Source organism: Mesoplodon bidens (genome assembly GCF_964165515.1).
Source record: "Mesoplodon bidens genome assembly, chromosome: 5".
Lineage (NCBI taxonomy): Eukaryota > Metazoa > Chordata > Mammalia > Artiodactyla > Ziphiidae > Mesoplodon > Mesoplodon bidens.
In genome coordinates, this window is record NC_138161.1 from 4,101,358 (window position 1) to 4,116,733 (window position 15,376).

At 56.1% G+C, this 15,376-nt stretch overlaps 1 protein-coding gene across 1 annotated transcript in view; it reads right to left on the reverse strand.

Moving 5' to 3' along the window:
* The window catches only part of ABCG1 (ATP binding cassette subfamily G member 1), a 57,470-nt gene that overhangs the window by 1,139 nt on the left and 40,955 nt on the right, over positions 1-15,376 (reverse strand). Inside the window, exons 4-14 of the mRNA XM_081234729.1 lie at positions 14,288-14,420; positions 11,917-11,967; positions 8,847-8,992; positions 8,563-8,686; positions 7,731-7,845; positions 4,872-5,020; positions 4,598-4,699; positions 3,478-3,646; positions 2,309-2,409; positions 2,038-2,196; positions 726-844 (exon numbers count right to left, since the gene is read on the reverse strand). Of these exons, the coding sequence (XP_081090855.1) occupies positions 726-844; positions 2,038-2,196; positions 2,309-2,409; positions 3,478-3,646; positions 4,598-4,699; positions 4,872-5,020; positions 7,731-7,845; positions 8,563-8,686; positions 8,847-8,992; positions 11,917-11,967; positions 14,288-14,420 (1,368 nt within the window). The remainder of the gene's footprint in view (positions 1-725; positions 845-2,037; positions 2,197-2,308; positions 2,410-3,477; positions 3,647-4,597; positions 4,700-4,871; positions 5,021-7,730; positions 7,846-8,562; positions 8,687-8,846; positions 8,993-11,916; positions 11,968-14,287; positions 14,421-15,376) is intronic.

The following is a 15,376-nucleotide window of genomic DNA, read 5'->3' on the forward strand; positions in this document are numbered from 1 at the left end:
ATTTCTGCTTCTCCTTTCATTCTGTTCCAGCCCTGCCTTATCAGAACAAAAACGCTAATTCTGAGAAGAAAGACACGGGTTTCTGATTTCTTGGTCTTTGGAAGGTGCATCGACGGCTGAAACTCTGTACAAGTGCTTTGTTTTGATTTTGTTCTGCGGAACAATACACCTGGGTCTGAACTGACATTCTAGAAGAGACAAGCTTGTTCACAACTGGGGACCCTGGCTGTCACATGGAATGGCTGTGGCTGGGGAGAAAAGCTCTAACGACCAGCCCCGCCTCGTGCCGAAGCACCTCTGAGTCGAGAGTGTGAAATCTGATCGCCTAAGTGCTGAGGCACCAGAACTGTCTTGTTCAAGAATATTAGGATGCTTGAAACATGACCTGTTTTCCACTGGATTTCTTATTAAGGTTTTACGAGTTCAGAACCTTGTTATAAGCAGTGTTCACCCCAGAGAGGAATGAAGTTCCTAAAAGATGGAAATATGCAAGCCAGCTCTCCCAAGCACACAGGACACGGAGCCACGAGTATGCGTGTGTGTGTGGCATGCCCAACTAGGAAAAAGACAAAAGGCACTGATACTCTCTGGGTTCACGATCCAAGAAACATGCCATCATCTAGCTGACAGCGAACAAGGGGCTTTTGTGAGCCTCTGCACGTCCCCAAGTCCCTTCCCTCTGTCGTCCTAAAGTCCCTGAGTCGTAAGGGGCCCCCGCATGTTACCTGACATAGGAAATGTAGGACATCCACTGCAGGTAGGTGGGGATTGTGTCAAAGCTGACGAAGAATCCTGAGAAGAGGAGGACGGGGATGGCCGTGACGGGGCCCACGAAGGTTGCCACCTGAGAGGGGACACAAAGGGGACTTACTCCCATCTACCTCCTCCTCCTCAGGTGGCCCGGAGGCCACAGCCCATGTTTCTGGACAGTCGCCAGCAGCTGGGAAAGGGCCAGAGACTTCAGGACGGGTCACACCAGGGCCAGGACAGTGCAGAGAAGCACCCTGTTTGGGGAGCGAGCTGGCTAGTCTCTGGTACAGGGAGGGGCTGGGGTTTGTGCCCAGAGGCCCAGCAGAGGGGACAGGAGGCAAAAAAGAGAGCACAGGAGTAGCACCACAGAGCAGGAGTAGCACGATGCTGGACATGGCTGTGAGGGCGCTTGGTTGGGAGAGAGGCACAGCCTCCCAGGACCTGAGGTCAGCGTGTTCCAGGGAGTGCGATCCCCTGGGTGCTGACTGCAGCTGGCGTGGGCCGAGCACTTTCTACGCTGTCGGCTGTGGGGTGGATGCCATCGCTATTCCCATCCACAGATGAGGGTACCGCCCAGAGGCTCTGGACACAGAAAGGAGTCCATCACACGCTGGGGAGGGGGCCGTCAGAAGGCCACGGTGGTGCTGATTCCCCAGGGTTCTGGCTTTGTCTTCTAAGGGTCGGACCGGCCTGAGCACCAGGAAGCCCCAGAGGTGCAGAAACTGCAAACGCAGCAGGTTTGGCAGGTTGGGGGTGGGTGGTACAAGGCATCCAGAAGGGACACCTGGAGGGGGTCAGGAGGGTGGGAGCATGGGGTGCAAAGGGGGGTGTCTAGGGGACAGCTGAGTGGATCCCGCAGAGGCAACAAAACGTAGGCACTGAGAGCTTGGCCTCTGAGCCGGCTGTGCGACTCTGACAAAATCATGTTGCCCCTCTGGGCCTCAGTCTCCCCATCTGTGAAATGGGGAGCACTGCAGGCAACTCATGGGTGTGCTTGGACTCAATGAGCTGATGTTCAGAAAGCACTGAGACCAGCACCTGGTGTGCGCCAAGCTCTACACAAGGGCACCTGCTGCTGTCAATTGGCCCATCCTGAGCAGCCAGGACCACTCAATCCCTTCCCTGGGGGGGTCAATCGACCTACTGAAGCCAGAGTAGGAACTTGGGGCAAAATCAGGAGGAGGGTCACAAGGAGGGGCTGCTGAGCCCCACCAGAGCCACAGCCCCGGTCGCACGGGCCAGGGTGGAGAAGCGAGGCCTGTCCTGTGGTGCATCCTCGGCCGATACCTGCAGGGACGTGGAGGCGGCTCCGATCAGCAGGCCCAGAGACTGCGCCACCAGCGAGGTCATGGTGCCCAGCGCCGCGAAGAGCACGAAGCGCACGGCATCGGACGGCTGGGACGTCATCCAGTACACGATGCTGCAGTAGGCCACGGGGAACATGATCTGGAAACACAGGGCCCGTCACCCTCTCCTGGAGGCCGTCCTCTCCTCTCCCCAACTGGGGGCACTGGAGGACCCCTGCCCTCTTCACATCATGCCACTGCCGCTCACATACCTGAAAGGGCACGTCAGCCATGGTCTTGGCCAGGTAGTAGGCCTTCAGGCTGTACCAGTAATTCAGGTGTTCTCGAAGAAACACTCCCATCTCCAGGGGAACTAGGGGATGGGAAGATGGAAAGGGTCCGGCAGACATCACAGTGGGGTCCCCACCTCAAACCACCACCTCGGTCTCCTGCCAAGCCCTCTGTAGCCCTGACCCGTCCTATGCCTCCCCGTGGACCATGCAGTACTTACAAAGTACCTGAAGGCTGAATGGAAAGGTGTGAAATGATTTACCTGCCTGGAAAAACTGCCAATCACGTTTATAACAGAAGCGTCATGAATGGGATAATCCAAGTGGGGGCGTCACTGCAGTGACGGGTGCACGTATCTACGGTGGCCCTGATTTTCACTGAGTAACTGTAACGACGTGATGACCTTCCTGGACAAGACCTCGCAAGCTGCTCTTGGAAATTCAGGGCAATTTAAGGAGGCGGCGTTGCCGGGAGGGGGTGTCTAGGCTGGAGAGCCGGTGAGGCAACGGCTTTCTACACTGTCTCCCGAAGTGGCCGAGGGCAGCCTACTTTTCAAATAGTCTAGAACTGCACGGAAATCCACCTAGAATCGCTTTACCCACTCACGAACTCAGCCGCACCAGGGCTGTCTTAACTGAACGAGGTAATGCTCATGCACTAGTGTTTAAGGGGATCCCGATTAGAAAACCTTTTAAAAATGTCTCTTCAGCCTTCCACCAGGCTTACAAGACTTCCTAGTGGTTCATTCCTTTGGCTTAAATATAGTATGTATTTTCTTGTCTAACAGAAAATACAATAATACCTACATCTGTCAACAAAGAGAACGGTATTTAAAAACATAAGACGCGGGCTTCCCTGGTGGCGCAGTGGTTGAGAGTCCGCCTGCCGATGCAGGGGACGTGGGTTTGTGCCCCAGTCCGGGAAGGTCCCACATGCCGCGGAGTGGCTGGGCCCGTGAGCCATGGCCGCTGAGCCTGCGTGTCTGGAGCCTGTGCTCCGCGGCGGGAGAGGCCACAACAGTGAGAGGCCCGCGTACCACACAAAAAAATAATAATAATAATAAGACGCTATGTGTTCGTGGCCAAGCAAGCCATGGCCTCAGTGGCAGATAAGGAGGGAGGGGTGGGCGTGGGGTCCGCCAGGCACTCACACGTGAGGACTGTGGGCATGAGGGCTGCGAACATGAGGAAGAGCATGGAGAAGAAAAGGAAGCCGGAGTTGCTCAGGACCTTCTTGGCTTCGTTCCCGATCCCCAAGTAGAGCAGCCCGATGAGGAGGCCGATGCCAATGTGGGAGGTGATCCGCAGGTGCGTCAGGACCTGGGGGCAGACGTGGTGCACACTCAGGTGTGCGGAAGTCCGAGGGTGGACAGTGAAAGAACAAGGCGGCCAAGGCCCCCAGAGGCAGCGGCCAAGGCGGGTCACAAGCTCTGTCCTGCCCCCTCCCTGCAGGAAACAAGCCCCCGACCCTAAACCAGCACACGTGCGTGCGTGTGTGCCCACCCCCCCCACCACCACACAGACGGCGGCATTTTACCGCCGTTAAGACAGAAAGAATTGCTATCCTTTGTGAAATCGCCTTCAAAGTGGCAAAGCAGGGAGGGCCGTGTACCTTCAGGGGGGAGGACAAGGGACAAGGATGGTAGTGAAGGGGGCAAAGAATGGACACGCGACAGGCCCGGCCTTGCAGAGCTCCGCCTGGTGGCTACCAGCCCCCCCGTCTTTCAAACTGGGTCCCAGAGGGCCCTGGGCACTCAGCCCCCACACAGGTTGTCAGCTCATCCACTCGAAAGCGTGGGTATTGTCATGGTTCCCAATCCTTCACCAACTCCTTCTTATAAGTGTCTGCACCACCCGCCATGCCCTGTGTCGGACAGAGCTTTCCGGAGGGAGGAACACACTCCCCGATGTCAGCCGTGGCCAACGGAATGTGAGCACCAGTGACCGTTTCCCTCCAGGAGCCAGAGCTGTAAGGGCTGCCATTTGGATTCTCCTGCACTTTCCCTCTGCCATGTTCCAGAGAGGAGCCGCTCCTCCATTCTGGGTCCCAGGACGAGAAGACTCGTGGGGCAAGGCCGTGGCCCACAACACGTTACACGAACCAGACCTAAGTCTTTCCTGTCCCAGTCACTGGCATCTGGGGAGTGTTTGTCACTATTGCTTCACAGGGAGCTGACGGATGCAGGTGGAAGAAGAACAGTCTGAGAGCGCAAGCAGGATGAAAGACCTGAAAATCACCCTACAGCTTCCTTGGCCCTGAGACCGCCTTACCGAATCCCTCATGATGCTGAGGAAGGTCCTTTTGAAGAGGATGCAGAACTGGGTGAGGCAGCTGGCAGAGAAGCTGTGGCAGCCTTCCATGGGAGTGGAGTCCTGAGGACACACCAAGGAGGGAGGAGGGCTGAGACCCCAGCCCTGGGACACCTCCCCTCGCGGCTAAGAAAAGTTCTCACGCAGCGGGCGCACGAGGGGGCGTGCAGTGCTGCTGGGGGCTGGGGCTTGGCATTACCTTTCTCCACCCCTTCAATCGTTTTGCCTGCTTTACCTCTTCAGAGGGCCGGTGCCAAAGAAAAGGGTTCACCTCGCCATCACCTCCGGGCTCCCTCCTGTAGCCAGAGTCACACATGCCCTCCCGGACGGCTCTCACCAGGCGGCCGTTCTGATCGCCATATTCACCGGACGCGACTTCCATGACTGCACCATGAGACACAGACAGGGTCACCCTAGGCAGCGCTCATGTGAACGGTGGGCCTCTTTGCTTGGCAACAAAATCATTAACCTAGCAGGAATATTTTTAACTGATTATGTACTAGATGCTGTGTGATGATGCTAATGAGATGATAAAAATCATTTAGTGACCCATGTTCTTTTGGCTCTAAACTTCCAGGCAAGGCCATTTATCACGTCAGGAGCCTGAAAACGCAAATATGGATGCGATGTCGGAGAGCCCGGGAAGTCATGAGCTCATGCATCTGTTAACTGATTCATCTGTCCAATATGTACTGAGTGCCGGCCGTGGGCATTCAAGCACCAGAGCTGGAGCTGGGGGGAGGGCAGACGGAAGCAGGATTCCTGCTGGGGAGGCAGCTCCCAGGGCGGGGGTGAGTGACGGGCGCCGTGGCCACTCTCTGGGACCAAGGAGAAGTGCCGGGGGTCCTGCGGGAGGTGCGCTCGGCGTCCTGGGGACGTCGAGATCATGGACCACCAGGCCCACCTCTCAGATCCCCCGGGACCATCTCCTCCACCTTCCCTCCTTGGCCCCGGTGTCACGCCTCTGCACCCCAAACTGTCCAAGGCCCCCCGCGGCCCCTTCTCTCCTGGGTCCACACTCCCCCCGGCGACTGATGCTCCTTCCTGCCCTCCCACCTGCCCTCTGCTCTCCCCCACCCTGTCCCTCCTCGTGTGGGTCCCAGCCCCTCACCCGAACAAGATTCTTGCTAATGCAAAGCCCACAAGGACCCCCCCGCCTCTGGCAAAACCAGCCGTCTGTTTCCCGAGCCGGGGTGGCTAAGCCGTCCTCCATCTGGTCACACACCAGGAGAGGTTGTCCTCACTAGAACGTCACGATGGATGACACCAGACGAGCCAGCACTGACCACTCTGCTGGTCACTCACACCCACCGCCCTCCAAACGGCCACTCTCTCCCCATGTCTCACCCTCTCCTCAGGTGTGATACTGAGGACCTAGAAGCCACCGGCAGGGCACACCTCCCCCTCCTGGGGCCCTCCTTGCCGTCCCACGGGCCCTGTGCCTTCTCCTGTCATCCTCCTCTCTAGGTTCTCACCTCTTCACAGGCCACAAACCTCACTGCCCCTCCCTGTGCAGCAGCACCCGTCCCCGACCGTCCTCTCTCCTGAACGACTGGGTAGCTATCAACCTGATCCATCCCTGCCTTTAAAGGTGCTCAAGCCTCCTCTTCCTCTCCCTCGGCCCTCACGTCCGTCCAGCTCACGGCACTCTGGTTCTGCTCCGTCAGAGCCCCTTCTTTTAAGAGAGAAGCATGTCCCAGCAACAGCGTCTTGTGGAACACTATCTGGGAGATGACATGTAGAGAATGCGGGGTCTGGATGCTTGAGGGTAAAACAACTGAGTGAGAAAGGCCGGTGACCAGGAGACCAAGGAGGAGAATTATGGTGGATTGAAGGGTGTTCCCCCCAAAATTCATGTCCACCTGGAACCTCAGAATGTGGCCTTATTTGGAGAAGGTTCTTTGCAGATGTAATTTTCTGGTTATGGATCTTGAGATGAAATTATCCTGGATTTGGGATGGGCCCCGAATCCGAAGACTGCCCTTATAATAAGAGGAGAGGACACACAGAGACACACAGAGAAACACAGAAAAAGAGCCATGTGAAGACAAGGGGCAGAGACTGGAGGGATGCAGCCACAAGCCAAGGAATGCCGGAGCCTCCAGAAGCTGGAAGAGGCAAGGAAGGACCCTCCCCCGGAGCCTTAGGAGGGAGCCTGGTCCTGTAGACACCTTGACTTCTGGCCTCCAGAGCCGTGATCAAATGAACTTTCTCTTGTTTTAGGCCACCCAGTTTGTGGTGCTTTGTTATAGCAGTGCCAGGAAAGCAGGATGCGGTGGCCAGAAGGGACCCCAGACACAGTGGCGGAGGCAGAGAACAGGACTGGGTCAGGCTGTTTGAGCACTTGGTGGCCTAGTAAATATGAGCTCGAGAGAAAGAGAAGGCAAGGGGGCTGCAAGGTCTCCCGCTTGGAGAGCAGAGTGAGGAAGGGCAGATCTGACTGTAGGAAGAGGGAGGCACGGGACTTGAAGAGGCTGTCATTTGCAGGTAAACGTGTGTGTCGCACAATGGGCAGATCTGGTGGGAAAGTGACTTCAGACATCGGTGTCAGTGCTCTGGAGGGCCTGGGCCAAGAGGGGAGGCCAGAGCAGGAGCCCCGGGGGCACCGGAGGTGGAGCCCATAAACCACAAGTTGCAAAGCACGGAAGCGCCAGCCTCAGGACCTCCGAGACAGGAGGAGTAACTCGGACCATTAGCCTGGTCTCTGGACTCCCAGGGTCACATTTTTTGTTGGGTTTGGTCAAAATTTAAATCAGCATTTCACATCTCCGTTAATCAAGGCAAAAGGGTTTTTTTCTAAGGTGATTTCTTTTCAGAAATAACTTCCTTTAGACTAGACACGTCACAGAGTAAAGTACGTGGAAATATTTCTCCTAACAATGGATCCCTTGTTGTAGTTCCCAGGTATTTTATCTGGAGGAAACAAAACTTCTTTTGACTTGGTCTTAAAAGTTCTACCTCAGGATGGCACTTGAGCTATCTGTGGAATATTCAAGTAATTCTTGATTAGGAGGCTTCAGGTAAAAGCGGAAACCCACCAAGAATAAAAAAGACCCTCTTTCTTTTCTTTCCGGCTGGTCATGGCTCTACTTACCAAAATCGGCCGGGTTGTGGTAGGTTGGGCAATTCAGACCTAAATCCCTCAAATACGGTACAAGATTTGAGACTTTTCCCCGGTACACACACTGTCCTTGACTGAGGACATAAAGCTGGAAAAAAGTACGGAGAAGGGAAACATCAACTCTGCCTTCCTCTGTAAAGCAAGAGAAACTCTCAATCCATCCATCCATCCATCCATCCATCCATCCATCCATCCATCCAACCACCCATACATTCAACAAGCCATTCATCCACCCATCCATCAATCCATCAATTTCTCTCTCAGGAGAGCTTTATGTTACCTCCCAAGGACTCAGTGGAAATCCATGATAAGTCAGGGAAAACAGAGGATATCATATGACCAGGAATTATTATTATGTTACTTTTTTCCCTTCATGCTAACCACCTGCTTAGGAAAGATATTGGAGCTACACACATTTCATTCCTTGGGACATTTTTCTTTGCTCATGATAGTATCAAAACCTAAGATTTATAAAAGAGATGATATTGTCCAAATATCACAACCTGCTGTCTAATTCTGTATGACAAGTACTCCCCCACTGTCACAAGGGGTTGGGCAATGAAGCCTTAGCAATGTCAGTGACTCGCCCAAGACCCCACAGCCGGACACCAGCCCCAGAGAGAGGATACTGGCCAACTCTCCTACCCGCTCCGGCCCTGCCACCTGAGCTGCTTATGGAGCCCAAATCTTAAGAAACATAACACTTAAAGCCACTCAGAAATGAAGACACCCCAATGAACTAAGGGGAAGCCGTGAGTACCGGGATTCGGTTTCACCCGGGCTGATCACAGCAAGGCGTACGCACCTGGTCGAACAGCTCAAAGAGCTTGGCGCTGGGCTGGTGGATGGTGCAGATGATGGACCGCCCCCCCTGCGCCAGCCCCTTCATCAGGGAGACCACCTGGAAGCAGGAGGCGCTGTCCAGGCCGCTGCAAGGCAAGGGGCACCGTGAGACGCCTGTGGTCCCCAGCCAGACCCTGCGTTCAGAGTGTCCCGGCTGGGTCTGCGCAGGGAGGGGAGGGGATTCAGGAGGTGTCCCCTCCTGCCGGCAGGGAGGGCAGGGGTCCTGTCTCCATGGCTCCTGCTTACCTGGTGGGCTCATCGAAGAACATGACCGGAGGGTTATTCACCAGCTCCAGCGCGATGGCCAGGCGCTTCCTCTGGCCGCCCGAGAGGCTGCCGGTCCGCGTGTTGGAGCAAGACAGCAGGCCCAGGGCCGTCAGGATCTCCTTGACCTGGGGGACAGTGGAGCCAGAGTGGCATCAGGGACCACCTGCCCCCCTAGCCATCTACAGAGCTCACGTGGAACCCCCAGCTGCCTCCCCGAGCCCACTCGCACGCCTGCCCTTTGCCAAGGTGGCAGACACTAGGCAAGTGTGAGCCCAGGAGGCTGAGAGGCAGTGCTGGGGCCAGGCCGTCCCGGGTTGGAGTTCTGGTCCTGCCCCCTGCCGGTAGGTCACCTGTCAAGTCCCTTCACTTGTAAGCCTCGCTCAGGGCCCGGGTCAGGGAAGATGTTGGATAAACACTGCAGAAAGTGTGGATCAGTGAACACATAGGTGGACGAGTGACCAGGTGTCTGACCAGCACAAAGGGGAGGGCCACCCTGATGGTTTGATGCAATACAGTAAGTCCCCTACATATGAACCTTCAAGTTGCGAACTTTCAAAGACGCGAACGTGCCCCTGTGTGCCAGCTGTTGTTATACTGTACTACGGTACTTTTCAAGGTACTGTACTGTGATGTCTAAAATGTTTTATTTTTTGTGTGTGTTTGTTTTTTATGTATTATTTCTGTGAAAAGTATTATACACCTATTACAGTGCAGTACCAAATAGACGATCATGTTAGTTGGGTCCTTAGGCTAACTTTCTCGGACTTATGAACAGATTGGACTTACAGACGTGCTCTCAGAACAGAACTCGTTCGTAAGTAGGGGACTTGGCGCAGCGGATAAGATGCTTGGCACACAGTAAGAATTTACTCAAAGGCAGCTATTACTGACACTGTTACTAGTGTACACAGCTCCTGTAGACACAATCAAGCAGGCCGGGCCTCTCAGAAAGAAGGGGTGAAGCCCCTCTCACTCTTGTAAACAGGCAAAGAAGGTCTCTGATTCAGCAGCAAGGTGAGGAAACTGCTTAAAGCTGTCCCCACCTCCCTCAGCGGCCCTGCCGATGCCATCCTGGAAGCAGCCTGGGCACTGACATATAAAGCAGCCCGCTGTGCACTGAGCCCTCCCTGGCTGCTCCCGTCCGGTCACTGATGCGGTATCGACGCGGGGCGCAGGGAGGTCAGCGGACTTTGGTGCAGGCTGTGGCGTGCGTTTCGGCCGCAGTGTTCAGCGTTCAGGGTCCATCCCAGCGTCTTCCCGGGGCCAGCGGCCCTCCCCGCCTCCAACTCCAGGTTCACCTCTCGGGGCACAGCCTGCCACGGAGGCCCCGCCAGCATTCACTGGGCCATCGTCCCAGCTCCTGGTGGCAGCGGGGGGACCCCAGTCTGGCGGCTTCTCCGGGGAGATGAGGTCATCCAAAAGGAGAAGAAACTCACAAGGAAGAAAATGTCCAGCCCAGCTCTTGAATAACTTGCATGGTCAGGACAAAATGTGGCTTTGGTGACGGGCAGAGTCAGGGGATAGCGGTTCCACGGGCCAGAAAGCAGGCGGGTCAGACAGATCTGGGTTTGAATCCTGCTTGGCCTCTCCCTTGCTGAGCCCTAACCCAGCTCCACTGCCTCTTCCCGGGAAGGCAGGTCAGCGTGGTGGCCCAGAAAAGGCCATCTTTCAGGCACACTTTCCCTCACGTGGACCGTCTGCTGGCCTTCCCAGGACAACACGGCTCCAGGCGTCCCCGGGAACCCAGGCGGAAGGTGCAAAACAAAGACCACATCCCCACCTGCCCTCAGCCCCACCGGAAGGATGCTGGAGGTGGAGGTCAAGGTAAGTCCCTCCCATTTCCGCCCTGTGACGGCCTCCGGTCCCCGGTTCTCCAGAATGACGCCCTGAAGGCTGGTTTTGTTTTCAAATTAATCAGAAAGAACAATGTTCCGGCCTTGGGAGAACTGGCTCCTGAGGAAGGCTCCTTGCGGGGGGCTCTCGAGGGTTGAGGCTGCTTTTCTGGGAAATGAGGGAGGTGGGCAACATTCTACCACCTGCTGGAACATTCCATTCTATTGTGTTTCCTCGAGAAGTAAACAACCAGGACCTAGGTACACACAGGGGCTGGAGGGAAATGAGTCAGGGCATGCCCTCAGCAGCAGCAGTCCTCTGCTTAGACAGTCACACAGTCCGGTTAGGGTTAGGTTCAGCTAAGTTGAGTTTCCCTTGGACAATGCGTAAACATACAGGGATGTGTAAATATAAACCAGGCCTCCCCATGAAGTGGGGCTTTCTGGCGCTCCCTGTGGGGTCTGCTTACCCAACACCCTCGTGCTCCCTGGGGTTTTAGGGAAGCAGAAAAAAGCAATGAAAAGGATTAGGAGATCTCCATCATCCCAGAAACTTGTTTGTGCTCTTCTTAAAAGGCTGATTAGTAACACGTAAGAACCCAATTTCTCCTTGCACATGTGTCGGGGTGGACTCTGGTTATTTATTTATTTATTTTTTGCGGTGCGCCACTGTTGTGGCGTCTCCCGTTACGGAGCACAGGCTCTGGATGCACAGGCTCAGCGGCCATGGCTCACAGGCCCAGCCGCTCCACGGCATGTGGGATCTTCCCGGACCGGGGCACGAACCCGTGTCCCCTGCATCGGCAGGCGGACTCTCAACCACTGCGCCACCAGGGAAGCCCTATTTTTAAATGAATGATTAACCATCTTCATGGTTGGTGTTTTATAAACAAACAAAAAAACCCCACAATGGAGCATAACGTGTATTAAACACTGAAAGGGCAGAGCGCTGGGTCTAACCCTGAGGCGGGGTCCTCAGGCCGGTGTCCTGCACATCCTCACTGCGTCTGTGTGTCTGCGTCTGAGAGTCCCTGGCGGTGTGGTCACTCCGGGTGTGTGCCAGCCCAGGCGCACACTGCGATGCCACCGTCACCCACACGAGGACAGCCGGGGCCCAGCCACAAACTCAACCAGCCCCCAAAGGCCCCTCCACGCGTGTGTGCTGAGTGGATTTCAGGCAATTCTGGACCACCTGTGGCCCAAGCAAACACACTTACCATCTCCCTTCTGCCTTTGTCCTTCTCTTGGAGTTTCAGATGTGCAGACACCTGCAGGGGATGGAGGCAACAGTGTGGAATCAGAACAGGTGGCCGGCAACAGGACAAACTCACTCAGCGACCACAGGCCCAGTGCCCCAGGGGGCTGAGCCGCCAGGTGATGGAGGAAATCCTCAGAGATCTGGGCTTCCAAGCTGCCTTGGTTAACTAAGGTAGGTCCAGGAGAGCAGTGATGCCTGGGATGCATCCTGTTACCTCAGGGGATTCTCTGCTGTGCCCCGAGGGAAGTTAGATGTGGGCAATTGGGAGATGAGGAATCCCCAGGCATCAAGGGCTTGAAGCCGACTGGTGCATATTCAGGAATTTCACAAGCCACCTGCTAAACCACTGATAGCTTATAATTATGCATAGCAGAGTATTTATGCCACAGAAATTGGTAAGTGGTACATATAAGAACTCCAGTTTTGTTGTTGCTCTTGTTTCGTTTTGTTTTGTTTCAAATCCTGCCTGCTGGCATACCATGGGGCCCCTGACCCTGCCTGGTGAAACCCTGACTAACCATCACCATGCCCAGCACATCAGCCTTGGTTCTTCTCTGCCAATGCCTGTGACCTTGGGAAGCAAGGACCTTGGTTTCCTCATCAGCACAGTGGTGAGGTTAGAACCTGCCCACCCCGTGAGCTAGTGAGGTTGTCCCGAGGCTCCATGAGAGACTAAGACGCAGGGGCGAGGGGCCCAAGGGCCATGGTCCCAGAGTCAGACGGGGCCAGCCACCTGCCATGTGACACCAAGTGTCACATCTTGGCTTGCCTGGTGGTGGAGGGTCAGAAGCAGCACATGGAAATGTACCACCAATGGCTGGTGGCCAATATCGTCCCTACACGTGGGACAGGACCCTGCAGAGTGAAAGGTACCCTTTTTCTCATTAACTCAGGTTAACTGTATTTATCAAAGGAATCGTGAAATTCTCAAAATCAAAATCTAATTGGTTTTAACTCTGAAAAATAAATGGATTTCGCAGCAGAGCCTGGCGACAGGTTGGGGGAGGATGGCGGTGACGGCAGGAGTCACCAACCTTGTTTGCAGAAGAAAGCAGCGACTGAGCTGGAAATCAAAGTGAAGTTTCTCAGACAAGTAACCAAGGACTTCATGCAGTAACTCTGACAAGCGAAACTCTGGTCACCCCAGATGAAGGTGAAGTAGCGATTAAGGGATCCACAGGGTCGGTAGAAATCTTGTATTTCCTAACTTTACCACCCTATTTTCAAACACCTCCTGAGCTCCCTGTGCCCCCATCAGTATGCCCACTTGGAGGCCAGGGAAGCTACATGGTCAGGGTGCCCAGTGCTCATGGATGCTGGGGGAGCCCGTCAGGGGGCAGATCACGTACCCGACACCTTCCCTGCTTCTCTTTGCTCAGCTAAGGATCTCCTGGAATTGCCCTTCGGACAAGATGCGACACCACAGAGAGGAAGCCTTGCACCATCCGAGTCAAGAGTGCAGGGCAACGCTTCACCCGTAGTAGCCCAAGAGGAATGCCTATCCACTGCCCAAGTACAAGGCAGACCAGCTGGGAAGGTCCCAAACGTGCCGGGAGAGGCCCGGAGGTCAGGCGCCGCCTTGTGCCGTGGACGAGGGGACGCAGAACAGCAAGCAGCCCCGGGCACACACGCTCCATGACGGACAAGGGCGGCCCACTGACCTTCCAATCTCCTCTGGCTGGGAGGCTCTCTAGTGGCTCCCATGGCCCACGGTGGGTCACTGTGGTCCCCGTCCACCTGGTACTTGGCTGGGTCATGGTCTGTCCAAAGAGCACAGCTGGGCCAGGCCATCCTGGACCACACTGTACAGGACGCCCGGGCTAACTGCTAAACTCTCCGAGGCGCCCTTCCTCGTGTGCTTTTGCAGGATTACACATCTGATGACCGTGCCGGGCTATGAAGGTGAAGGCCTGGGACCCAACCGGTGTGCAGCAAACTCTGGTTTCACCCCCACCTGGCGGGCACGTGAGTCAGAGGACGAGACCCTCGGGGCCCTAACCCAGGCACCAGACTGCCTGGAACTTGTGCCCAAAGCCACAGAACACTGATGAGAAGGGAAGAGGCTCAGCTGGGGCGCAGGACTGCGGTCACCCTGGAAGCGGTCCCTCACATCCGCCAGGGTAATAACCTTCTCAGAAACCTGACCTCGCTTTCGTCATCCAGGGTCTACAGAACCCAGGGCCTTGAGGGGTTGCCTTGGGCAAAGCTGTCCAAATAGCACAGCCGGTGTCAGGACTCCGTGTGAGGGAGGGGTGCCGGGCGCTGCGCTGTCTCCTGCGAGGAGAGCGGGGGGCGGCCAGGTGAGGGACGGCAGGCCCCAGGACGCTCACCATCATGGCCTCCTGCACGGTCAGGTGTGGTAACAGCATGTCGTCCTGCATGATGTAACAGGACACCTTCCGGAAGCAGCGCAGGTCCCGCGGGAGGCCGTTGATGAGCACCTCACCCTTCATGCCGGTCTCCCTGCAAGGCCAGCGAGAGGACGTGTCAGCCCCATCCCTCCTGCACCTCCTCCTCCTCCTCTTCCCGGGCCTGGCGAGGGGAGAGAGGACGGCCCCTCCCAGCGTCTTCTCACTGGACCAGTAGGGACACCAAGCCAGGCAGGGACGCGAGGCCCAGAACAGCACCAGAACTCAGAGGACGGAACTGCACAAAGAAAAGACTCAGCGTGGAAAGGGAGAGGCGAGCGTGGGGCCTCTCTGGGAGAGCACGTTCGTAACAGGCGCCTGTGGACCAAACCAGTGGAGGTACACGTGGATGCTCCGACACGCAGCCACGAGGTCCCACGCACACCTTGGGCTTTGCAGGGTTTTATAAGATGGGCGTATGAACAATCCTGTGTGCCGCCGAGGCTACACCAACCACCCCAGAGGCCCCAGAGGCCAAGGATCTTCAGTCTGGGGTGTGGCCACTACATCAGAACCAGCTCCTGGGGGTGGCATGACTATGATGCTGACTGGGAGGACCACTGCAGGCTCCCTGGGCTCAGGTGGCTCAAAGAGGAGGACGTCTGCGCCCTGACCCTCCTCGGCCAAGCGATGGGAAGCTGTTCTCTCTGACCACAGTGGAGGTGGGGCATCCTATGTGTACTGTGGAGACGGAAGGGCATGGCCCCGCCAGCCACGCTCACTCCCCCATCCACAGACCCACCGGGCATCGCTATGGCCCGATGCTCTTCTGGGTTCATCATCTCAGCCCAGGGACACAGTGGGAGCCATGGGCATCCTACGAAGGATCCCCGTTCTCCAGCCCTGCCTCCTCGATGCCATGAAGAACAGAAACACAGAGGGTCTGTGGAGACCGGTGCAGTTATATCTGGTGTCCAACTTCATCCAGGCCACTGCTGTGACCATGGGCCCTGTGGTGGGTCCCTGCTTTCCTCCAGGGAATGGGTGGGATCAACTGGCATTTCAGGGGAC